This window comes from Astatotilapia calliptera, chromosome 7 (assembly GCF_900246225.1).
Source record: "Astatotilapia calliptera chromosome 7, fAstCal1.2, whole genome shotgun sequence".
In the NCBI taxonomy this organism is placed as follows: Eukaryota; Metazoa; Chordata; class Actinopteri; order Cichliformes; family Cichlidae; genus Astatotilapia; species Astatotilapia calliptera.
The window spans coordinates 10270348-10296884 of NC_039308.1; the positions used below are offsets into that span (position 1 = coordinate 10270348).

General features: G+C 41.5%; 1 protein-coding gene across 1 annotated transcript; it reads left to right on the forward strand.

The window, feature by feature from the left end:
* Nucleotides 1-12191: 12191 nt before the first annotated feature.
* Nucleotides 12192-19985, forward strand: LOC113025343 (C-factor). Its single transcript, XM_026172970.1, has 6 exons — nucleotides 12192-12422; nucleotides 15636-15687; nucleotides 15996-16183; nucleotides 17381-17554; nucleotides 17894-18004; nucleotides 19034-19985. Exons 1-6 carry the CDS (start codon nucleotides 12270-12272, stop codon nucleotides 19145-19147), a joined length of 792 nt encoding a protein of 263 aa, XP_026028755.1. The 5' UTR covers nucleotides 12192-12269; the 3' UTR covers nucleotides 19148-19985.
* The last annotated feature ends 6552 nt before the right edge of the window (nucleotides 19986-26537 follow it).

Sequence of the window (26537 nt, forward strand, 5' to 3'; positions counted from 1 at the left end):
AATCCAAGCCCATTATGGATTCATGATTTGAATCCTGGGTTGTGTGAAATCCCAGAAATACACCTTAGACAAAGTGAATCTGTGAACTAAGGTGTAGGTCTATTAGGTTATGTTGTGGTGATCCTTGGGTTGGGGGATGGGTGTTCATACTGGAGTGCAAAATTAAAACCAAGATGGACTAGAAAAGTTCAAAGCCATCAGCTCCTCAGTTTAGAAAAACGAGAAAAGAGAAGGAGGAGAAACGAGCAAAAGAAACAGGTAAGCAGATTTGTTATTGGATAATGGCAGAGGAAGTTTTCGCCCAGGGCGCCAAACAGGCTAAGACCGCCACTGCACACAGGTGTATCCCTGCAGTCCTCACAAAAGCTGAAAGCAGCACATTTCTCTCCTTAAATTCCTTTGCACTAGTCTTTAACTTGGAAGCCCTATCTAATTAAAATCACAACTTCAGGAAGATGAAAGGTTGAACAACATAAGTCCCTTGCCAGGATTGTGTAAATAATCCAAAACAAAGACATCATCTTTGCGTTTTTTGGTACCTTTTGCCTAAACACTGGAATTTAGTTTAAACCTGCAGGAAGAGACTGAGCTGAAGACAACGCAGAAGGCAGGATGTATCTACAATCCCTGGGTACAGTCTCTAAGTACTTCCTTCTGCCACCATCTGGGAGTAGATTTTACATCTAAAATCAGACTGTTCTCAGGCACACGCAGAATGAACTTTACTCTTCAGCTAAAAAAGAGATGAAAACGAAATTGCAAATTAAAATGACACAACCTTCTTATCTGACAACAAAAGGTAAATGTAAATATATATTTTTGTGATGAGAATATGATTTCTGGCCGTTCAGCTCATTGTTTTATAAAGGTTTTACTTTACAGTGTGTTGCATTATAGTTTCTACCATGACGTCTTCTTACTTTTCCACTTGTTTTTAATCATATCAGTGCATCATCAGTCATTTGTAATTCCCAGAGAGGCAACCCAGGTGCTAGTTAAAGCTGAGCTTAAATAGTAGATTTACAAGAATAGCTACATGACATCACCATAAAGAGCATATAACAGATTGCCACTGTGGCATGACCTTTTATTTTGTTTACTCCTTTTACATAGGTTTTTTGGGGTTTTTTTGTTTTTTTGTCACAGCTTTAAATCCCATCTTCATCGTAAGATGGGGTTTGTGTGCCTTGATGAGATTTACATAACAACTTTTCTCCCAAGGACCATGAGATAATGTTGACAGTTTTGGGAGAAATTAAATGATTTCTGTGTACAAATACCGTAACAGTAATAAAAACTTTTCAGAGGTAGACCTGCTGGTGTGTTTCAGATTAATATAATGTTAAAATGATTAGTATAATATAATGTCTGACTGTTGGTATGATGTGCTTTTTATGAAATGCTGTTTCAGGTTTATGCCAGATATAACATGGCATAAACCTTCCAAAAAGCAAACATTTTCTCTCCTCGGTCCACAGAATATTTTCCCCCAAACTCTTTTGGATCATCAAGATATTTTTGGGCAAATGTGAGACGAGCATTTGTGTTCTTTTGGTCAGGAGTCCCCGTGGATGTCATTTTTACCCTGTGTCTTTCTAACTGTTGAATCATGAACACTGACCTTAAATGAGACAAGTGAGGCTGGGAGTTCTTCAGATGTTGTTCTGGGTTCTTTTGTAATCTCCTGGATGAGTCACTGATGTGCTTCTGGAGTAATTTTAGAAGACACTGTCATTTTCTCCATTAGTGTATACTGGCTCTCACTGTGGTTCACAGAAGTCCCAAAGTCTTAGAAATTGCCTTGTAACCCTCTCTAGACTGATAGATATAAATGCCATTGTTTCTCAGCTGTTTCTTTAGATTGTAGAATGATCATTTGTTTTTTGATATCTTTAGCTTACTTCACCTAGGCCTGGGTGTAGCTCGTGAAATTGACCTTCACTTTCCAAAAAATGAATCACAGTTAATTCATGATTTAACCAGGAGGCGGAATTACTTAATTTCATGTAAGACCAGGTAGGCTTGGATAGCTTTATTCCCAATAATGAATAAAATCACGATTTAAAAAATGCATTTTGTATTTATTTGTTGTACAATTGACTAATATAAAAAAATTCTAATGATATTAAAGATTTAAGTTTAACAAATATGCAAAAAACTGAGAAATGAGATAATAGGCAAATAGTTTTAGTTTAACATTGATATCTAGTAACAAAAGTAATATTAAAGTTGTGTGAAAGAGCCAATCTATGGAAAGCAACTTCAGTGCTTTGCCTTAACCCATATGTTTAATTTCAGTCAGAGAGCACACTGGTGCTGTCAGTGTGAGATAAAACATGATACTCCATCTTAGATGGGAGACTTTATTGAGCCATACATTTTTAAATCAAATGGATAATTCCAAATTATAAATTCATCAGTCCATTTGTTAATATTCTCATTTGGGAACATGATATATAACATGATTTCCTAAAATGCCGGGATTTCTTTTGTTTCAGAATCATAACATGTTGTTCGGTAACCTGAACTATTTTCTGCCTTGTTCTAGCCAAGTGCATTTCCCTCAGGATACTAAACACTGCTGAATCTTGTGTCATGTTTAGTCCTTTGAATGCAAGGGAGAATGCCATTTTTTCCAGCTACTGAACAAACTCAATAAGTGAACAGCTGAGCAGACTGAATAACAAAAGGATACTGCAGTGCATGTAAACACACTCTTTCATACGTCTAGCCGACTGTGATAAACCATTGTAATGAAGACCAAGGCAGCCAACTATGTTTTACAGAAGAGTAAGAAATAGGAAAATATAGGAGGATAAAAGTCATGATTTATTCATTGATGAAAGAAACCCTGTTATTTTATTTATGATGTCTTTAAATATAGCTCATGTGAATTAAATAAGTGATTGAGAATGGATGTTCCAACCTAGACTCTTGTGTTACACCCAGGCACTAGCATGATTGGAGTCATCTATTGTGTGCACATAAACACATCAATCACACATGCACACATTCAAAAACAGACATAAGTTACTGATGGGAGATACACTCCTGAGCCATGCGTCAGCTCTTTACTGGCTGACTCACCAACTGGGGGGAAAACTGCTACAAAATGTTATAATGATGTTACAATAAAGTTATAATTATGATAAGTGGTTACTGCTCTTTATGATTAAATAGGCAATTTCTCATTGGGGGAAAAATGTGCAGGTTTTGGTCTGTAGGATTCAAATTATTATCAAAAGCAGGCTGGTGAAATGACATGCAGCTACATGTCACTGGGAGAATTGTCCTTTCACATTCATTTCTCAGTTCATTAAACCCAGTTTTGTGCTGAGCTGACATGTTAGTCTTTATATAGATGAGTGTTTTCAAATAAATTATTAACAAAAGCCAGAGGTCTTATTGTTTTCTTTTGTTTATTTTCAATTTTATTTATCATTATTGTGGTTTTTTACATTGTTAACATGATATTGTAGCTGTAAAACAGCCGGGTGCACCCTGAACAGATTTCTTGTCTATGCAGGGTTAACAAATCAGTATGTGCCAACTACAGTGTAGTGCCTCATGTTAAAGGATTTTATTGATTTACACCAATTAGTTATACTGATGATCCAATTTACTTAATAGGATGCAGCAACTTAATTCTGAGGCTCAAACAGAGATTTATTTGGTAAAAATAGCTCATGAATGTCTCTCCTGAAAGTAATGTTCCCAACACCTGACACACATCTGTATGATAAATGTGGAGCTTCTCCTATAACTGTAAATAAGTAAGATTTTGGCTTAAAAGATTTAAATCCAACTAACCATGCTAGAGGTCACAGATAAAGATGTTATAGGTTTTTTAAATCAAAAGCAAAACTCAATCAATCAAAACTATAAATAATCTGTGAATAGAAAATACATGTGTTATCATTCCTTTTGACTGTTTCAGAGGTTCGTTTATTTTATATTTTTTAGCTTTGTTTATTTTCAACTTTAGCTTTAGTTTTTTTGTTTCTACCAAATCCTTATTTGTAATATATGCAGCTCTTTAGCCCACTGTGTCTGTTGTTAACGTGGAAATTAATGCTGTTCAGCCCCTTTTTACATGCTGACATTTCATTCGATACAGTCATGTGAAAGTAGACTTTATGATTTGGTAGTTAGTAGAACCACATTTAGCAGCAAGAACTTGAAGTAATTGCTCTCTGTATAATGTTATCAATCTCTCACGTCATTGTACAGACATTTGAGTTCACCCTTTTCTACAGTGTTGCTTTCCTGAGGCATTACCTAATTTTGGACAAGCTTTAGCTGTTGGACAGATGATCTCACATTCACCTCTAGAATACTTTGGTGCTGTTTCTGATTTTTTGCATCACATGCTGCACTCCATTTTGGTCTTGAATGTCCAAAGACATTGTTCCAGACGTCCCGTTGTTTGTCCTGTTGTCAGATGCAACTTTGCAAACCTATGCTTCTATACTTCTTAGATATAAGAGCCTTTAGTAAACAGCCTGAGCACTGCATGTCACGGAGCTTTCAAAAGAGTTATAAATGCCACCTGTATCGGATGATTCAAAATACCTGACCTGCGTTTTTGTCAGAAATTTCACGGTGAATTAAACTGTAGATTGAGTTGAAAAGTTTGACTACATTAAGGTTTTTCTTTTCATGCTCAGATTCTTGAACATATTAAAGTCTAAAACTTTAAAGAGAGCCTTGCACTGAGCTATTGGCCCTAAAGCCACACGGCCAGGTTATCACATTCACATCCAGTGCCTTTGTGTCACTTTGCCATCTTTTTTTTTAATGAAATTAAAACACTCTGATGCATTTCTGATGAGGGTTTTGAGGGTGGTCCTAAATTTTTTATTTTTCAATATTTGAAGTCCACTAACTATAATTAGAGTACTGTCTGGTCATTCATATAGTCAGCATAGCTCAGAGGCAGCTGTTTTAAGTAATACAACTCTGGTGGACATGGACTGTGTCATTCATTACCAGAGGTTTTTTCTTAGAGTCTGTAAATGTGTAAAGTTGCAGTAGAACCAGAAAAATGGAAACACCATGTTCTGCATGTCCCTCTGCTTTGTCCCTGATTACCAGGCAGACCAACTGCAATATAAGCCATTAACTTGCTGTTGTCTTGTCTTTAGCACTATTGTGTGTGCTTAGGCAAGCCACTTAACACTCTCCAGTTCCACGAGCAAATCTCTGCACCACACATTGTACCACTACCTCATCACTTGCACTGTGCGCTTGGTGCCAAAGTAATGTGTCTGTAAATGGAGGCATAGCAGCCAAATTCCAAATTAACTGACCCTGGAGCAGACCCAGAGTATCTGCCGCTCCCAAGCACCAGAAGCTTTAAGAAAATCTGGACTTAGGAAGCTGCCAGAGAAACCATCTGTGTGCTGTGACTGCATAAGCTCCATCAGCTGTGCTGTCACCCTTATCGCTGCGCCTCCATCTTAGCTTCAATATTTGAAAACGAAATGAATGCAAAGAGTAAGTCCCCTTTATAAATTTAGTATTCATGAAGGCCAGACTATCTAATCATATATTTTGACTGCATCAGTAGAATCAAATTCCCTTAAATGTGATTAATATTAGCTTCTTAGATGGTACTCCTTTCACCTTGTGTAGATTCCAGTAAATTTGAGAAAGTAGAAGGAAACACATTAACAGCTACTGGCTTTAATAAGCATTCAAGTGTGAATGCATGTTCATCAGAGCAAATTAATGCATATGCTAGGCAGTGTCTTTTTTTGCTTTGTCACTATTTCTTTTATAAAGGCACTAGTTATTGTACTGTAGGTAATTCAATTCAATTTTATTCATATAGCGCCAAATCACAACAACGGTCGCCTCAAGGTGCTTTATTTTGTAAGGTAGACCCTACAATAATACATACAGAGAAAAAACCAACAATCATATGACCCCCTATGAGCAAGCACTTTGGCGACAGTGGGAAGGAAAAACTCCCTTTTAACAGGAAGAAAGAACCAGGCACAGGGAGGGGCGGAGCCATCTGCTCCGACCGGTTGGAGTGAGAGAAGGAAAACAGGAGGCATGCGATGGAAGAGAGAGAGATCAATGACAAGTATGATTGAATGCAGAGAAGTCTATTAACACATAGTGAGTGAGAACGGTGAGTGAAAAGGAAAAACTCAATGCATGATGGGAGTCCCCCAGCAGCCTACACCTATTGCAGCATAACTAAGGGAGGATTCAGGGTCATCTGATCCATCTCTAACAATATACTTTAGCAAAAAAGAAAGTTTTCGCCTAATCTTAAAAGTAGAGATAGTGTCTGTCTCCCAAATCCAAACTGGAAGCTGGTTCCATACAGGGAGTCCAGAATTATTAGGCAAGTTGTATTTTTGAGGAATAATTTTATTATTGAACAACAACCATGTTCTCAATGAACCCAAAAAACTCATTAATATCAAAGCTGAATGTTTGTGGAAGTAGTTTTTAGTTTGTTTTTAGTTTTAGCTATTTTAGGGGGATATCTGTGTGTGCAGGTGACTATTACTGTGCATAATTATTAGGCAACTTAACAAAAAACAAATATATACCCATTTCAATTATTTATTTTTACCAGTGAAACCAATATAACATCTCCACATTCACAAATATACATTTCTGACATTCAAAAACAAAACAAAAACAAATCAGCGACCAATATAGCCACCTTTCTTTGCAAGGACACTCAAAAGCCTGCCATCCATGGATTCTGTCAGTGTTTTGATCTGTTCACCATCAACATTGCGTGCAGCAGCAACCACAGCCTCCCAGACACTGTTCAGAGAGGTGTACTGTTTTCCCTCCTTGTAAATCTCACATTTGATGATGGACCACAGGTTCTCAATGGGGTTCAGATCAGGTGAACAAGGTGGCCATGTCATTAGTTTTTCTTCTTTTATACCCTTTCTTGCCAGCCACGCTGTGGAGTACTTGGACGTGTGTGATGGAGCATTGTCCTGCATGAAAATCATGTTTTTCTTGAAGGATGCAGACTTCTTCCTGTACCACTGCTTGAAGAATGTGTCTTCCAGAAACTGGCAGTAGGACTGGGAGTTGAGCTTGACTCCATCCTCAACCCGAAAAGGCTCCACAAGCTCATCTTTGATGATACCAGCCCAAACCAGTACTCCACCTCCACCTTGCTGGCGTTTGAGTCGGACTGGAGCTCTCTGCCCTTTACCAATCCAGCCACGGGCCCATCCATCTGGCCCATCAAGACTCACTCTCATTTCATCAGTCCATAAAACCTTAGAAAAACCAGTCTTGAGATATTTCTTGGCCCAGTCTTGACGTTTCAGCTTGTGTGTCTTGTTCAGTGGTGGTCGTCTTTCAGCCTTTCTTACCTTGGCCATGTCTCTGAGTATTGCACACCTTGTGCTTTTGGGCACTCCAGTGATGTTGCAGCTTTGAAATATGGCCAAACTGGTGGCAAGTGGCATCTTGGCAGCTGCACGCTCGACTTTTCTCAGTTCATGGGCAGTTATTTTGCGCCTTGGTTTTTCCACACGCTTCTTGCGACCCTGTTGACTATTTTGAATGAAACGCTTGATTGTTCGATGATCACGCTTCAGAAGCTTTGCAATGTTGAGACTGCTGCATCCCTCTGCAAGATATCTCACTATTTTTGACTTTTCTGAGCCTGTCAAGTCCTTCTTTTGACCCATTTTGCCAAAGGAAAGGAAGTTGCCTAATAATTATGCACACCTGATATAGGGTGTTGATGTCATTAGACCACACCCCTTCTCATTACAGAGATGCACATCACCTAATATGCTTAATTGGTAGTAGGCTTTCGAGCCTATACAGCTTGGAGTAAGACAACATGCATGAAGAGGATGATGTGGACAAAATACTCATTTGCCTAATAATTCTGCACTCCCTGTAGAAGAGGGGCCTGAAAACTGAAGGCTCTCCCTCCCTCCCCTCCCAGCTTCACATCAAACTAATGAAAAACTATTGGTAGTTCTGAGAGAAAACTAATTTACCTTCATTTTAGCTTCAGTGTTGTTGTAAATAATTTAGTATAAACTAGGCAGACATGTAAGTGTTTGCAAAATGTTGCACATTTTTCTTATTTTTGAATGTGCTTCAGCACTTTCAGTTCGAAATATAGTAATGGGTTATAAAGTATGAACCAGATAAGATCTTTTCTACTGACACTGAATGTAATCCAGTGTGTATTCTACTTGGAATGGCGAATGACAAAATCAGAGGGAAGTTTGGAAAGCAGCTCTACAGGCTTTTAATGTTCTGTGTAAGGAAGTGTGTCCTTTAGGTTCACGGATATGGCCCCATCTAAAACTCAATGGCAGCAGACGGAATTACTCACTGGAATATGTGTCATTAGACCACCTAGCAGGCAAGTTACATAGCAGGGACAATGTGTTTGTATGGTGTACGCAAGTTTGGATATTTCTGCTATTCTCTCATGGGCCCTGGTCTACAATGTAATCAGAATCAGAAAGACTTTATTTATCCCCAAGGGGCAATTAACAAATGTAAGCATGTCATTGCTACTTTACATATGAGTATTGCTAACTTTATCTCATAACCAGAGTCTCTGGACTTTCTTTGCCTTTTCTTGGGTTTCTATCACTGCACATAAGTGAAATACAGCCCTTCTGCCTAGCAGAAGTAATTTGGCACTTGTTATGTTTGGTTATTGGGTGTTTTTTTGCCGGTGTGTGTGGTTCAAGTACAAAAATGATGTCCAAAAGTTTTCATTTAGGTGTAGCAGTCTTATCAATATGAGAAGAAAAGAGGTGAACAAACCAAATGTAAATGAGAATATGATTCTTATAAGATAAAAAAAAAAAAAAAAAAAAAACTGGTAATAGTAAAACTCCTGTCATGAAACTAATATATTATAGGTGAGTTTACCAGGAAAGAATATGACCAGTTTCACCAAAATATGACAAGCCAGAAAAAGAAACCAGCAGATTTCTGCGACAAAGTTCTTTGAACTGATTACACAGAACCTGTGTGCCATAAATGGGTGAGTCTACTCCCCTTACACAGAGCAAAACTGAAGGCAAAGGATCGCAGGGAAGATACAAAGATTTTAGATATGTGTGGATCAAAAAGGTAGTGACTGATTGCAATACATTTTCCTAAAACATTTAACCAGCATTAATTATTTTATGCTTTTACCTGCACTTCTGTCTATTATAACAATCAAAATAAAGCAGAGACTTGGGACAAACTCTTATTTCCTCCCCACTCCTGCACCTCGATTTCCATAGTTTAATATTCTTGCTCTTTTTTTAACTTAAAAATTATTAAATAAAACCCAGAACTCTGTTTGTTTTTCCTCTATGATCCCTGAACTTATGGATTATTAGCTTTCATTGAGAAATGCACTTTGCTGCTTAAGTAAAGATGACTCTGCTGCAAACACAGCTGTTTGGGGCTTTCTGCACAGTGAATTGTGGAACTGTTCAATCCAGAGCTTCATAGCAATGAAAGTTAAAGGGGCCCCCCTATTTATTAATTTCATTGTCTGCAGTGTTGACGCCTCTATTTTATTTTTCCAACTACTACCAGACTCTGTTTGTGAGGTTATTCTTGGTCAAAGTCTCAGGTATTGTACACAGTGGCCACACTGGCATTTCAGAATCAGAATCAGAAAGGGTTTTATTGCCAAATGTTGAGCAGGTTTACAACATTAGGAAATTGCTGCGGTACTTAGTGCAAACATACTGTCATATAACGCTTAAATAGACATAAAAATAAGAATTAAAAGTGCTAAGTAGATAGTTATATACATGACTGCAGGTGGTGATCAGTGCCAAACATGGAATGATGCAGTGACACAGCGTAGGGTCATGTGTTAGTGGTGGGAACAGTCGTACGTTTATTGTTCATGTGTCCAACAGCAGAGGGGAAGAAACTGTTCTTATGGCGAGAGGTTCTGGTGCGAATGGACCGGAGCCTCCTGCCTGAGGGGAGCAGGTCAAACAGACTGTGTCCAGGGTGAGAAGGGTCAGCTGTGATCCGAGCTGCACACCCCAGTGTCCTGGAGGTGTACAGGTCCTGCAGAGATGGGAGTCTGCAGCCAATCACCTTCTCAGCAGAGCGCACAACACGCTGCAGTCTCTGTTTGTCCCTGATAGTGGCTCCAGCGCACCACACGGTGATGGAGGAGGTGAGGATGGACTCGATGATTGCAGTGTAAAATTGCATCATTGTCCGTGTTGGCAGGTTGAATTTCTTCAGCTGCCTCAGGAAGTACATCCTCTGCTGGGCTTTCTTAATGACGGAGGTGATGGTGGGCTCCCACTTCAGGTCCTGGGAGATGGTGGTACCCAGGAAGTGGAATGAGTCCACAGAGGTGATGGGGGTGTCAGTCAGGATGATGGGGGGGAGTGGAGCTGTGTGCTTCCTGAAGTCCACAATAATCTCCACTGTCTTCTGGGCATTCAGCACCAGGTTGTTGTGGCTGCACCAGGACACCAGATGTTCAACCTCCCTCCTGTAGGCAGACTCATCCCCGTCCGAGATGAGTCCTATAACGGTGGTGTTTTATGCAAACTTGATTAGCTTGACAGACTGGTGGGTGGAGGTGCAGCAGTTGGTGTACAGGGAGAAGAGCAGAGGAGAAAGAACACAGCCCTGAGGGGAGCCGGTGCTGATGGTCCGGGAGTCCGAGACATTCTTTCCCAGCCTCACATGCTGCTTCCTGTCCGTCAGGAAGTCAGTGATCCACCGGCAGATGGGATCAGGCACATTCACCTGGGAAAGCTTGCCTTGGAGATGGTCTGGAAGGATGGTGTTGAAGGCAGAGCTGAAGTCCACAAACAGGATCCTGCCGTAGGTTCCTGGGGAGTCCAGATGCTGCAGGATGAAGTGTAGAGCCATGTTGATGGCGTCATCTACAGACCTGTTGGCTCTGTATGCAAACTGCAGGGGGTCCAAGAGGGGGGCCGTGAGGGTCTTGAGGTAGGAGAGAACCAGGCACTCAAATGACTTCATGACCACAGATGTCAGAGCCACGGGTCTGTAGTCATTTAGTTCAGTGATCCTTGGTTTCTTGGGGACAGGGATCATGGTAGAGGACTTGAAGCAGGCAGGCATTTGTAGGAGAATATCAGCTTATTTGAGTGTTTGTGCTGTTAAGCTATATACATTCCTGCTACCATTATAGGGTAGAAAAGCAGAAGAAAATGAAATACTCTGTGGAATGAGTCACTGTTAGCACTGTCAACCATTACAACAGCCAGGAATTAATTCAGGGAAGACATCACATTTTTAGTTGCCAGAGATTTACATACAGTGAGGGAAATAATTATTTGTTGCCCCTGCTGAATTTGGAAGTTTTCTCACTTACAAAGAAATAAATCATCTCATTTTAATGGAGAGAGACAAAACATCAACCCCAAATCTCAAAGCTATAAATTGATTTGCATGTCAATACGTGAAATAAGTATTTGATCCCCTACAACCCAAACAGAATTCTAGCTCCCACAGATTAGTGATTGCAGTCAGTTAATCAATTACAGATATTCCTGATCTCAATTTGTTATGTGTATAAAGCACACCTGTCTACAGAATCAATTTCTTCTTTTCCACCCTCTCCTACACCATGGGCAAGACCAAAGAGCTGTCATCAGAGGACACCAGGAACAAAATCGTAGACCTGCACAAAGCTGTCTGTCGCCCTTGATCTGGAGCTCCTACAAAAGGATCTTGGCTCATGGATGAAAATGATCATGAGAAAGTTGGCGAATCACCCCAAAACTACACGGGAGAGCTTGTTAATGATCTGAACCGGAGAATGAACCGGTTTTGATTTGTGTTTGAGATCATTGTCCTGGCAGAACACCAAACTGTGTCCAACTTTCAGCTGTCTAACTGCTGATTTGAGGTGATGTTGAAGAACTGGGGTAGAGTAGAAAATAGTCAGTCATTAAAAGTTTACAAATAATTACAGTAACTTACAGGTTTAGAGAAATATCCAGTGTCCAAAAACTGTGGGCAGAGAAGAGAGTGGAGCCATGCGTGACTTTTTGCATATTTAAGTTTTTAGAGCAACTGAAGTAACAGCAGCAATTATGTGACAACAGTGGGCTGCAATGAAGAACTAAAACCAGAAGGAGGCAGTAATGAAACTTACAAGGATGGCAATTTAATGAAACTAGACGAAGAAGAAGAAGCGCAAGCCCCAGTAGAGCAAGCCTTCCCCCTGCTGGAGGAGTCGCGTGACGCCTGCAGATTATCTAAGAGCTCGCGCACAGGGACATATACAGTCCGCCATGAGTGCTGCTATGAATTTTAAAAAATGCGGCTCTGTGCTGATTACTGGAGCCAGCCGGGGCCTCGGGCTGCAGTTAGTGGACAGTCTGGCAAGTGGACAGTTTTCACCTGGAAAGATAATAGCCACGTGCAGAAACCCTGGTAACGCACAGGTAAACACCAACACGAAACTCGGTGTGCGCATTGATGGCGTAGCAATAATGGAATAAAGCTGATGGACCACTCCAAAGACAGCTATTTGGATAATACAAGTGTGTATGTTAACTCCCGAGAATAGTCAAACAGCGATTCTTCGTATTTCAGTGAATGTCGCTTTGGTCGCATTTAAGTAATCCGTCGGCGCATGCGTATTTGACTCATCTGTGCAGACGCGTGAATATAACACGTTGAAACGGAATAATTCCCCCCCTTCGTTAAAAAAAAAAAATAGAAATAGAAAAATATCTTCCAAAAAGTATGAATTGGTTAAAAAAAACCCGCTAAAAATGAACATTTCGTATAAGTTTTACAACTTATTCGTAAAGTAAAAGAAGAGGTTAGGTATTTATTGAACAAGATGTCATATTTTAGTAAAACTATAAGAAAAAAGTGATGTACACTATATTGATCTTTTCTTTAAAAACCCACAATTTAGATTAAAATATGTTCTTAATAAAGATGTGTTAAATTTAAGATTATTTCAAACATTGTCATGTGTAGGATAAAGGCTAAATAAAGATTTGTTTCCGCCAGCGCTGATCCATGTTTAAAGTGTTTGAGTAAAAGATCATCCTAGAAGTTTCCATACACCTATCATGGGCGTGAATGTCATGGTAATTTTGACCCCAAAATGGTCATGGCTGATGGCTCCCTGTCTTCCTGTTAAAAGTCTGCTTTTCCTTCCCACTGTTGCTAAGTGCACGCCCAAAAGGCATCTTCTGGTTGTTGGGGTTTTGTTTATTTTATTGTAGGGTCCTTACCACGTGAATTAAATTCTATTTTATTTTTAGCTAAATTTTTGGAGTTTGTTAATATAAAACAATCTCAGTATACATGGGTAACATAATCGGAAATTACAGTGGCCTGTATGTTATAGTGGAATCTGTGCGTGAGAGAGAGCTAGTCTGGTTGGGATCTCGCATTGTGTTACTTGTCATTATGCTTTTGTATCCTTATCCTATCAGCAGCCTTTGTGTCTTTATGCAGCATTAAAAATACAGCAAAATTTCTTTTAGGTGACATGTTCAAACAACACTCCACTGACAAGGCAAACATGTTGACATTCAAGTAAGGAAAAAAGTACACTGGCCAGTTATTCTCCTCCTTTGAGCAAACACTGATGGTCACCAGAGGGCTGTACAATGAAGCAGGATTTATAATTTAGCAAGTCATGTTGAGTCTGAATTTTAAATGTCACAAAGGTGGTGGTTTGAAATTGATACATTTTCACTTTTCTTGACAATATGCTCTGAGTGTGATTATGGATTTTCTGAGGAAGAAATGCAATTTGCATAAACAACCTGTGTATTTGTCACATTGCTGTAAGTGCCGCTAATAATTGGAAATTGGTCTTTTGCATCAGAAAATATGCACAGCCGGTAAGGTTTTCTTGAGGCAGCTAACACAAACAGACCCTGGCTATCGTGAGCTTGGTTTGTAGTACGCCCCTCAGTTAACATAGAAATGTTAACCAGTGTGTGAATGTGTGTGTGAATGGGTGGATGACTGGTTGTGTGAAGCGCTTTGGGGTCCTTAGGGACTAGTAAAGCGCTATACAAATACAGGCCATTTACCATTTTATTTATTTAGAAATAAACAGGATCCACACATGCATCAACACTACAATGAGCGGGTGGAGGGAGGTTTGGAGTCTTCTCTCACCCCCGTTCTCTGCGGCCTGCTGGAGTGGGGGGCTAGGAGGAGGAGTTGGCCGTCTGGAGTGTGGGGCCTCCCTGCTGCTGCGGAGTCGGGGCGGTCTGCTTCTCCCCACCGCAGGGAAAAGGGTAACACCACCTGGGTCTGGGTGCAGTTCCCCCCCTCCAGGGGCAAGGGTACCTAGACCCGGTTTGTAGAGTACGCTTGGGGAGTGTGATCGTGTGTACAGTGTCTCTTCATGTCTGTCTCCACGTTGGTTGAGTGTGGAGTAAGTGCATATGAGAGCATAAGGGTGGGAATGGATGTTTGTATCTGTGTGTGCCTGTATTTCTGTGTCTATATGTCAGGTTGGGTGTCAGACGCCACCTCTCTGGGGACATCTCAGGCCCTCCAAGGTTTGGAGGCCTATCTCCCCCCACCACCACTTCCCCTGCCGGTGGCGGACTCCCTCAGACATCGGTGCGTTGGTGGTTCTTTGTGTCCGGGGATGGGCGTCCAGGTATACTCCGGCTCACTCCTTGGCGGCCGCTTATCGGGGCCTGGAGCCTGGGGCTCGCTCGGGCCACTTCAGGGGTGGGGTGCCCCCGGCCCCTCGGCCTGGGGTTCGGTCACTCAGGCGCAGCTGGCTGCCGGCGGAGCTCACGGGCGCGTCACTGCAACCCCCCTGGCTTCTGCTCCACGGCTGCTGAGTGACCCCTCATCTGGGACTCTCCTCAGCTCTTTCCGGGACAGTGGCGCGGCTGCCCCTCTGTTGGTCTTCCTTGGTCTCTTGTGTTCTGGGGGCCTCTGGATGAATGGAGTTTTGATCTCCTCCATACCTGCTTCATGCCCTGGTGGACGGGGCTGTGGCCCCCCCACACCCTCTAGCAGATCATTACATGAAGGAACCTTTTAAAAAAAAAAAAAACAAGCGCGTCCATGCTCACAGGTGTACACACGGGTGATCACACACACAAACTACACCCTTTTTGGCTCCTACCTCAAAGCACACTGTGTTCTGTTGATCTTACGTGCTGCACAATAATGTTTAATATTTAGTATTTACTGTCATATTCCCATATATCATTGTGATGTTGTTTATTCTATTACTCTCGTTTTCTTCTGCTTGTTTTCTTTTTTCTTTCTCAGCAGGTGATCCAGGTGATCGATATATGCATTTTTTTTTCTGCTTATTCTGTTGGTTTTTGGTTTTTGCCCTTCTCCCCCGTCCCTCTTCTCAGCTGTTTTTCTTTCCCTCTTTCTTTCTCCCCTTCTTTCCCCCAGTCAAGTCTGTCCCGTATTCAGCAAATGAAAATAAAATAAACAATAAAAAGGTGAATCAAATGGACCATTACGGCAAGGCTGGGATGGTCAATTTGGTAAAGTAAACCCGTTGGGCATCTTTCTTCGCCTTTAGACAACAATTCTGATGGCAAAAGAGCCAAACGGGACAGGCAAAAAAAAAAAAAAAGAAAGAAACAGGATCAAGACATCCTCCCTCACCACTATCCACCTGTGCTTTTGACCTACAGGAACTTCAAGAACTGGCGGAGAAGCATCCCAACATCCACATAATCACTTTGGGTAAGACTGAGAAGAACATTGTTTTCTGTGTTTAGACAGAAAAAATTTAGGAAAAATTAAAACACAAAGTCACAGTCTTTATGACAGGCCATCGGCCACTTTTTTAGATACACCCATTGAACTGCTTGTTATTGTAAATAGCTTATCAGCCAAACACATGGCTTAATGCAATTCATTGTATTTAAGATCTGAGCCACATTTCATGATCACCTTGTCCTTTTATGGTTCTTTAGCCCCCAATTTCTTGTTGCTGCGAGTGTTGCATGATTTTTTTTTTCAGCTTTGATTCGTTTATGTCTCTTTACTAGACGTAGTGAACCAGGAGAGCATAGAGAAGTCTGTAGAAGAGGTGAGCAAGCTGGTGCAAGAAGAAGGTCTGAACTGCCTGATCAACAATGCGGGCATCAAAGTGGTGGCCGACTTTCATTCTGTTACCGCCGAGATGATGATAGAAAACTTCCACACCAACACTGTGGCTCCTCTAATGATCACTAAGGTAAATTTTATTTATATATTGTGTGCCTCTTGCCACCTTCTGTGCTTTGAATCAGCTACTTAGTAGCTCTAAAAAAGTTTTATTTGGAACATCTTGCATCATCAGACAGTGAAATAACCAAAAGAAAAGAGTGCAGCGTTCTGTTTTCCTCAGTCGCCGCAAGCAGGACCCATGAGTGTTTCATTTCCTCAGTGCTGGAAGCCAACATAAAGACACGACCTTGATGGACAGAAGTAACAAAACCCTGTTGTCTGGGGCAGACTGAATGCCATAAATATTAATTAAAAGTCAATTATTTTGTCGGCCGCTGATTTTAGGGTGGACTACAGAGTAAGCCTCCTGTGCTGGTAAAACTCAGGCACTGATCAGAAGCATGGCAGATTGTTCCTGACACACAGTTTGCTTCTGTTAAAGAGCCCTTTCTGCAACTGTGCAAGGCCAAATTGCTGCCCGGACGTCTTCTATAATCACCGTCTGCAAAGTTGTAAATGTGGTTTTAAATCAACACTACATCACACACTTTAGAGCAGACAACTGCTTCTCGGCCCTCTCTGCAGGTTTTGGGAGATAATTACACTTCAGATTGTAACAAAACTGAAAATGTCATCTTAGGTCTTTGTTTGTTTTTTGTTTCTTCCAGAGAGTTTTAATGACTGAATGATTAATCAGTAATTTGAGGAAAAACTTGTTTTAACCTATAAAAACCCTAAAAGGGTGTATCTCTCATTTGTCCTAAAAATGCTTGTTTTTAAACAGTTGCTTTGTGGAGAATCAAGCAGTTTGAAGCTGTCTGACTGTATTATTAGTTTTTTTTGGAGACCCATCGTTGATCTCTGCTTCAACTTGTTGATTTTTGCTTTTTTCTTTTTTTGTTTTGATTTTTTTTAAAGTAAAAAATAATAATTAAATAAAAGCAGAATATTTCAGTAGCATCAGTAAAGTTTGAGAGAATTGAAAAAGTGTGTGTGGAGAATTGTGGCTTTTTGCCCACTCCATGGAAATGCTGCCACCAGAGGGCAGCACTAGCGTCATCTCTAAAGACATACAGTGTGAAATGTGTCAGTCTGACAAGTTCATATTTAAAATGTTAAAAGTATAATAATCAGCATGTTTTTTTAAATAATTTTAAACCATTCATAAACTGTGACTTTATTGCTGCTTCCAGCTATAATGTGTGTGTCTTCTTTTTTCTGCCAGGCTTATCTGCCTCTTCTAAAAAAAGCTGCATCCAGAGGAGGGGCAGGAGGCTCAGCTACAATGGGAATCCAGAGGGCAGCGGTTATTAACATGACCTCACTGCTGGGCTCTGTGGAGCTCACTTGGGGTGAGAGGGCCAACAACTTCAAATGGTACCCCTACAGGACATCCAAGGTATTGTTACTGTGATTTAAAGAATAATTACAGTTTATTTAAGCTGTGAGTATTTCGCATTAATATTGCTGTTATAGGTGTGTGGACCACGTGGAGTTGCACAAAACATTCAGAACAGTAATTATTGGCTATTAGCAGCTAGCAGGAGCTCCCAGCAACTTCCAGGTTAAAGGAAAGAAGAGTTATTAGAGAATACTGCATAATAAAAAGTAACGGACTGCTAAGGGACATCACTTAACTTGGGTTAACTGTACTGTGATGTGAGTATGAAAAGAGGGGTCAAGGTGAAATTCATTTTCTTTGTGTTTCATGGTAATCTGTTTGTGCTTGTCATTTTAGAGTGCACTAAACATGGTTAGTCGCTGCATGGCTGTAGACCTAGAGCCAGATGGGATTCTCTGTATGGCTATACACCCTGGCTGGGTACGCACTGACATGGGGGGGTCAGAGGTAAGGGCCTGCTCTGAATGACTTTAAGATACGCATAATTGATGAGGAAGGAAGAGAGAATGCATTGGACTTATGAACGGGCTATACCACTGTGATATATACCGTAAATGGTGTGTGTGTGTGTGTGTGTGTGTGTGTGTGTGTGTGTGTGTGTGTGTGTGTGTGTGTGTGTGTGTGTGTGTGTGTGTGTGTGAAAACATGTCATGGATTGGACTATAGTAGTTAAAAGGACTCAAATATAAGCTGCTGCTTGTAACTATACCAAGTCCAGATCCAAAATAACAAAAGCCTATTGGTTTAACAAAAAAAACCCCAAAAGAGTGTAAAATACAAAATACAAAACGCACAAAAATAAAAGCAACAGTTGCCAGCATATCCCGGGGCAGATCCAGGACACGCTGGAGAGATTATATCTCTCGGCTGGCCTGGGAATGCCATGGTGTTCCCCCAGACAAGCTGGAGGAGGTGGGCTTTTCTGCTTGGGCTGCTGCCCCCGCGACCCAGCCCCGGATAAGCGGAAGAAGATGGATGGATGGATGGTTAAAACACATTATGATGCAACAAAGAACACAGGCAAACTGGGGCTAAAAATAAACATGAAGTAATGAGGAGAGCAGAAACGTAAGAGAAGCGAAACACAGCTGAGCACAGTCAAGGTAAATGAGGAGGTTAAACTACAAACAATACACAAAGAGTGTGATTAGTGAAGTAAAATAGAAACTTATAAAGTAAATCTGAGTGAACTTAACTCAGGACAATAAGATGGAGGGAGACACTGAGGAATCAAATAAACTCTAATACAAATAGAAACTCAAACTGTGAACTAAAGACTGAAAATGCTAAGTAAAAGACGTGAAACCTGAAAATGTAGATGTTATAAAAGAGACCCAAAGAGAGACCTAGCCTTATAATAAACAAGAATGAATTTGAATAACACTCAAAAACACACAAATACCCTGAGAACAGACCTGGGATCATGACAGAAGCGTGTGTTTCATTTGCTTTTCTGTTCTCTCCATCTCTTTCCAGGCTCCACTGAGTCCCGAGGATAGTATTTCTTTCATGTTGTCTGTGATTGGAGGGCTAACTGAAAAGGACCATGGCTCATTTCTGAACTTTACAGGAGAGCAGATACCTTGGTGAACTTGATGTCCATCAGTTATGAGAAGGACTGAGAATTCTTAACTCATCCTAATGGTTATTACTTTTACTCTAACTATGCAAGAATGAATGTATCTACGGCTTTGATTGTGCTGCATGCCACTTTATAGGAGCGTATCTACTAGAGCTTTTTCCAAACCATTTTGCTCTGTCCCCTTCAAAAAGTGCACTGAGCCCTGCGGTCAGGGAAGCGCATGTTGTGTTAGTAAGAGAAAATCACAGACTAGATTTTACAAATGTTAGCACAAACTCCATAAACTTTTCATCGCTCAGGGTGGGCCTGCTGTGTATTTTGGGGGGCTTATATAGGCTTTTGGATTGTCTTGCTGTGAAATAATACCAGCCGTGGTGCAAATCGGTTCTCAGTCCACCAGTGTCTTCACAATGATTACATGTACAACAGATAACCAATAAAATATCCTACATAGGGACTATGTCTGTGAAGGTTCTCAGTCATCCAGGTCATCTTTGCAAGCTTTCTTTGCAAGCTCCTTTGACTACATAGGGACTAGGTTAGCAGCAGTTCGCAAATTTGCCCTTAAACCATGGTATGATGTTTAACAGCCGTATGATAATATTTCGTATTAGGATAGAGAATTTAATTTGCTCATAGTCATCTTGGTTTCTTGGAGAATAGGTCAAGCTAGTGCACCTTTCCTGTTTGTATTGCTTCAAAAGAAGTAGGGTTTGTTAATTTATTTTCCCCGTATTTTGTTTGCTCCAGTGGGAGACTGTAAAAAGACGGAAGTCTTTTTACACATATTTGCTTTAAAAATTTGTTTCAATTTTCAGTTCTAATAAATAATTTACTAAAACAAAACTGTCTTTTGGTTTATTCCTTAAAGAGTTATTGTAAATAATATTTATTTAGAAACTGAAATGAGGTGAAAGGATGATGTTCATTTCTTCAGGGTTTTTTTTTTTGTATAATTTTCTAAACACATAAAGCAAATGACACCACAAAAACAGACAGGCAAATGCACAAAACAGTTATTCTGTAGACTGCAATGAGTTCCTAAGACTAGGACAGAAGCGATAACATTCATCAATACCATTAAGAATGCTAAGTTTATATATGGGTGCCACTGTTTAAGTAGTGGAAATGGATGTAAATGTTAGTTTTAATATAGTCCATTGAGTTTTAGGTTGTCTCGATTTATCTACTTAGTTTCTTGAGTTTAAGATGATGCATTACTTCCCTCAGTCATTGAGAGAATCCAGTTCAAAGTGGCAAATGTAATTTTTGGCTATTTTTTATTCCTAGGAGATACCTGTTGTTCCACAATAGCAAATATGGCCACAAGTGATTGTTTATTTGGTTGAATAGTTATTTTAAAAATGTGTGACAGTGTTTTTAAGATTCAACTCCAATACATACAAAAATTAGGACACTGGCAAAAAGACCTTCAAAGAAGCTGTGACCCAGTTTCAGTCCTTTGCATGTTGAGTGTGCTTGTAGACATTTTAGTGGATTTAGCTTTGCAAAAATAAAGGTGTAACAATTGAAGTCCACAATGCCGTTAGTTATTGCACCTAGAAATTCTCATACCATTGCAACCCCAATAGGGAATTAAAAAACATTAACAGCTACAAAGAATGTGGGAAAAGGTTGTAAAAGTACATGCTCTCTTGGCACCCTACTTCTGACCCCACCGATCTTCATACATCTCCATCACCCTGGGTAAACAGACCTGAATAAAATGATTAGTTCATTACCAGGCCTCTGGAGAACTTCAAGACATGTTGAGGAGGTCATTTAGCCTTTTAAATAAGCTGTGTTGGATCAAGGACACATCTAAAATCTGCAGGACACCGGCCCTCGAGGCCTGGGCTCTGTCCCAATTCAGGGTCTGCACACTTGAAGTACGCATTTCATAATGTGGATTGCACAACACTGGACATTATATTCTTCATTTCCAGTTAATACTTGTACAGCTGCTGTTATTGTGTATATATTTATTTATATTTCTTCATACATTCTTATATAGTTCTATATTGTGTATTTTGTTGTACAGTTATTTTATTTTCAACTTTAATTTATATATTTTCTTAATCTTTCCCAGTTAAATTTACCCTTCATTCTAATTTGTGTTGTACAGTTACTTCATTTTTAACCTTAATTTATATTTTATTCCTCCCTAGTTAAATTTACCCTTTTTAATTTTTCATATTTATTTCCTATCTTATTCATAGCCTTTTCCTTTTCTTTTCTTTAGGTCACGAGCAGTTGTCCAAGCATTTCACTACATATCGTACTGTGTATGACTGTGTACGTGACAAATAAAATTTGAATTTGAATTTGAATTTCAAGTGCGGTTATGTCACCGCCACGCAACGACGGCTGTCCCAATTCGAAGTGTACTTCAAATGCATACTCCAAATGCGCCGTCGATTTCCCCAAATATCAAGCGTGGTCCGGTGCACGCTTCGTGGTCCCATATATCCCACAATTCTTAGCGCGACGGTGGGTGTGGATAATTTTGCCGCAAAATACGGCAGAAGGGAGCAGCCGAAGAGGTTTTGTTTTTTTTTTCAAACTTTATTGAACTTATAAAGCGAACAGTCAGTCATTCCAGTTCAGTTTGTACAGTAGACATACAAGGCAAATAAGAGTAACAATATACAGTACAATGAAATAAGGATAAATAAATAAAGGATAGAAAAGAAAAAAAGGGGGGGAATGTGACAGACTTCATAACAACTTTGTACTTGAAACTTGTGACAGCTCATTCCTTAAACATTTCTGAATGAATTTCAATCAATGATAAACCTTTTTTATTGAAATTTAATGTAAGAGAGTTTAAGTAATATTCAATTTCAATCAAAAACAAATTAAATGATGGGGTTGAGGTTTGAAATTTACATTTATGTATATGGAATTTCCCTAATAAGATGGAGCGGCCGAAGAGTGAACTGTTAAAAGTACTGAATATGACGTCACTTATTTATGTGCGAATGTTTAATAATTAAAGTCAGTCATATATCCTCAAACACAACAAGCTGCAAGTCAGTGATATATGTATATGTGTGTGTGTGTGTGTGTGTATATATATATATATATATATATATATATATATATATATATATATATATAAAAAAACACCCAGCACCTTCAACCTATCCTTCAAGCTCGGGTCCTCTACCAGAGGCCTGGGAGCTTGAGGGTCCTGCGCAGTATCTTAGCTGTTCCCAGGACTGCGCTCTTCTGGACAGAGATCTCCGATGGTATTCCCGGGATCTGCTGGAGCCACTCGCCTAGCTTGGGAGTCACCGCACCTAGTGCTCCGATTACCACGGGGACCACCGTTACCTTCACCCTCCACATCCTCTCGAGCTCTTCTCTGAGCCCTTGGTATTTCTCCAGCTTCTCGTGTTCCTTCTTCCTGATATTGCTGTCATTCGGAACCGCTACATCGATCACTATGGCCATCTTCTTCTGTTTGTCTACCACCACTATGTCCGTTGGTTAGCCGGACCAACGGACATAGTGGTGGTATGGCTATGTCCATACCACCACCAAGTGGCTTGGCTAACCAAGTGGTTGGTTAGCCACCACCATTTTGTCCATCTGTATCTGGAAGTCCCACAGGATCTTAGCTCGGTCATTCTCCACCACCCTTGGGGGCATCTCCCATTTTGACCTCGGGACTTCCAGGTTATACTCGGCACAGATGTTCCTGTACACTATGCCGGCCACTTGGTTATGGCGTTCCATGTATGCCTTGCCTGCTAGTATCTTGCACCCTGCTGTTATGTGCTGGATTGTCTCTGGGGCATCTTTACACAGCCTGCACCTGGGGTCTTGCCTGATGTGATAGACCCCAGCCTCTATGGATCTTGTACTCAGAGCTTGTTCTTGTGCTGCCATGATTAGTGCCTCTGTGCTGTCTTTCAGTCCAGCTTTATCCAGCCACTGGTAGGATTTCTGGATATCAGCCACCTCCTCTATCTGCCGGTGGTACATACCGTGCAGGGGCCTGTCCTTCCATGATGGTTCCTCGTCTCCCTCCTCTTTCTTGGGTTTCTGCTGCCTGAGGTATTCACTGAGCACTCGGTCAGTTGGGGCCATCTTCCCAATGTATTCTTGGATGTTCGTTGTCTCATCCTGGACTGTGGTGCTGACACTCACCAGTCCCCGGCCCCCTTCCTTCCGCTTAGCGTACAGCCTCGGGGTGCTGGACTTGGGGTGAAACCCTCCATGCATGGTAAGGAGCTTTCTTGTCTTTATGTCAGTGGCTTCTATCTCCTCCTTTGGCCAGCCTATTACCCCAGCAGGGTACCTGATCACGGGCAGGGCGTACGTGTTGATGGCCCGGATCTTGTTCTTACCATTCAGCTGACTCCTCAGGACTTGCCTGACCCTCTGCAGGTACTTGGTGGTTGCAGCTTTTCTAGCGGCCTCTTCATGATCCCCAAGTACTTGTAACTGTCCTCTATGTCTGCAATTTTGCCTTCTGGTAGTTCAATCCCCTCAGTTCTGACTACCTTCCCTCTCTTTGTTACCATCCGACTACACTTCTCCAGTCCGAACGACATTCCAATGTCATTGCTGTATAGCCTGGTAGTGTGGATCAGTGAATCAATGTCTCGTTCACTCTTGGCATACAGCTTGATGTCATCCATGTACAGGAGGTGGCTGACAACTGCTCCGTTCCGTAGTCGGTATCCGTAGCCAGTCTTGTTAATGATCTCACTGAGGAGGTTCAGGCCTATGCAGAACAGCAGTGGGGACAGAGCATCTCCTTGGTAGATCCCGCACTTGATGGTGACTTGTGCTATGGGCTTGGAGTTGGCCTCTAGTGTTGTACGCCACATCCCCATTGAGTTCCCGATGAAGGCTCTTAGGGTCCCATTGATCTTGTACAATTCTAGGCATTCCAGTATCCAGCTGTGGGGCATTAAGTCATAGGCCTTCTTGTAATTAATCCAAACCGTGCACAGGTTGGTCAGTCTGGTCTTGCAGTCTCGGCTGACTGTTCTGTCTACCAGTAGCTGGTGTTTTGCGCCTCTGGTATTCTTGCCCAATTCCTTTCTGTGTCCCGCTCATGTATTGACCCATGTGCCTGTTCATCTTAGCCGATATGATGCCTGACAGGAGCTTCCATGTAGTACTGAGGCAGGTTATTGGTCGGTAGTTGGAGGGGACCGGTCCCTTGGGGATCAGGACTGTCCGACCTTCGGTTAGCCATTCCGGGTGTCTCTCGTTAGCTAGCAGCTGGTTCATTTGTGCTGCCAGACACTCATGGAGTGCAGTCAGCTTCTTTAGCCAGTAGGCGTGAACCATGTCGGGCCCTGGTGCTGTCCAACTCTTCATACTGGAGACCCTTTCTTGGATATCTGCCACTGTGCCACTGGACCCTGTTCAGGGAGGTCGCTGTGGTCTGCCCTCAGATCCACTAGCCACTGAGCATTGCCGTTATGGGTTGCGTCCTTCTCCCATATGCTCTTCCAGCCTTGGTGGTGCTGTTCTCTTATTATTATTGTTCCCTTGCCACTGAGAGTACACCTTTGCTGGTTCTGTGGAGAACAGCTGGTTTATTCTCCTACCTTCTATCTCTCTGGTGTACCTCCTCAAGCGGCTGGCCAAGGCTGTGAGTCTTTGCTTGGCAGTTTCCAAGGCCTCAGGTATGGACAGCTTGCTGTATTTCTTATGCACCTTCTTTGTCGCACCTTTCTGCAACTCTGTTAGTTGGCTAACCTCCCTCCGTGCTACTTTGATCTTGCCCTCTAGCCTCCTTCTCCATGGAGGGTACTGCCCCTTGTGGCTGTTCAACTTGTAGCCAAGCATCTCACTGATCACTGTTGCCGTATTGTAGATCAGCTTGTTAGTGTCGGTAATCGTGGTTGTAGGTATTGTCCATAGTGCTGCATTAACATCATCTAGCAGACCTTCTGAGGGTACTTCACGTAATCTTGGTAACCGGCTACGGGGGATCCAGGTTTCAAGCTTGGCCATGATCCTTTTTTTCAGGTCAGTTCCTCTCGCACTCAACGATCCTTCTCCTATCGCACTTGGGGCTATGTACCCAATCTCGGGTGGGGGTGATGATATCTCCCCCCTGACCTGGCGTCCTGACTCCTCCTTGCCTTAGCATTTGTGTTGTACCTCGTCAATCTCTAGCTGTGAGAGCAGTCCCTTCTTTTGAATGTTGGAACACTGAGCTACTAGTTGTTTCGCTGTCATTGTGGATGTTGGGTATCGAAGAATCCATAGGTCCCTCACCCTATTCATGTAGCCCCTTCCGCCGGGGTTACTTGCGTAGTAGCATTCCAACAACGCCCTGTTTTCGTCTCTTGCCCACCGATGCCTTCTTGTTCCAGTAGCCCACTTTTCGTCAGGGTGCCCTGGTTCCTCAACACCTGACGCGGACCTTGTTGATCCGGGCGACGTCCGAGCTGGCATGCCTTCATACTTTTACTTTGCTTTTGACATGCTGTCTTCTGTGGATGACAAGAAGACAGCCTTAACCCTGACCCCAGCCCTCTTTGCATCACTTCTGTGAGAGTCTTAACCCAAAACCAAACTGTGCCTCCATTGTTTTGCACTTTGATCAGAAGACACCTTTCATCCATATCACAGTGTTGAAGAAGAAAACTCATGACTCATGCCCACAATGCAATGGTCATGTAATATGAAGTTCCCTGTGTGACGTTTTAAGTTTCAGTGTAAGTTTCATGAAGCAGTTCTTTGACTGGGTTTTTAAAAGTTGCAAAATAAAAGCAATGTTAATTCTGAGAGTGACAAGGAAATGAGAAAGCTTAGTCATCAAGGTTTTCTTTCTCATTTTTCTAAAAACACTTTACCTGTCTTAAGTGTTACTTGATAGGCCAATTTTTACATACATTTCCTTTTCCCATTTGCAGGCCTTGCTGTCAGCAAGCAGTCCTGCAACATATTAGGTGACCATTCAGCAAGACAATTTCAAGGAAAGTGTTTTAAGACAAACAGGGCATGATCCTGGCTGACCTTTAAGCTGTTGAAAGTACGTTACCACTGTCATTTTATAACACCTGTATCTGCAGCCAGCTTGGCCACAGAGATGATAAAGCAGAGCTGTAACTGAACATGCAACTTAGAAAATGCTTATTTTCCAAGTTTCAATAATTCACTTCTGAAGTATCTAACCTGAACATTCAGTTAACAGGCCTGCAAAGGAATCTTTATGAAGAAGAGAGGTTGGGATCAGGTCACACTGAGCTAAGCTCTCTGAAATGTAATTCGTATCTAATCAAACCAGTCTGCCCAGAATGGTGTGTTGATAGTCATGTGTTAGGTGAAAGAGAGAGAGAGAGGGAGGGTGTGTGTCTATGTGTGTGCGCGTGTGTGTGTGTGTGTCTGTGTGTGAGTGTGTGAGTGTAGAGTGACCAAAGT

Coding starts and splice junctions, on each gene's coding strand:
- LOC113025343 (XM_026172970.1), top strand. CDS start 12,270: ATGAGTGCTGCTATGAATTTTAAAAAATGCGGCTCTGTGCTGATTACT. Junction 16,184..17,380: donor CTCCTCTAATGATCACTAAG/GTAAATTTTATT, acceptor TTTTTCTGCCAG/GCTTATCTGCCTCTTCTAAA. Junction 18,005..19,033: donor CTGACATGGGGGGGTCAGAG/GTAAGGGCCTGC, acceptor ATCTCTTTCCAG/GCTCCACTGAGTCCCGAGGA.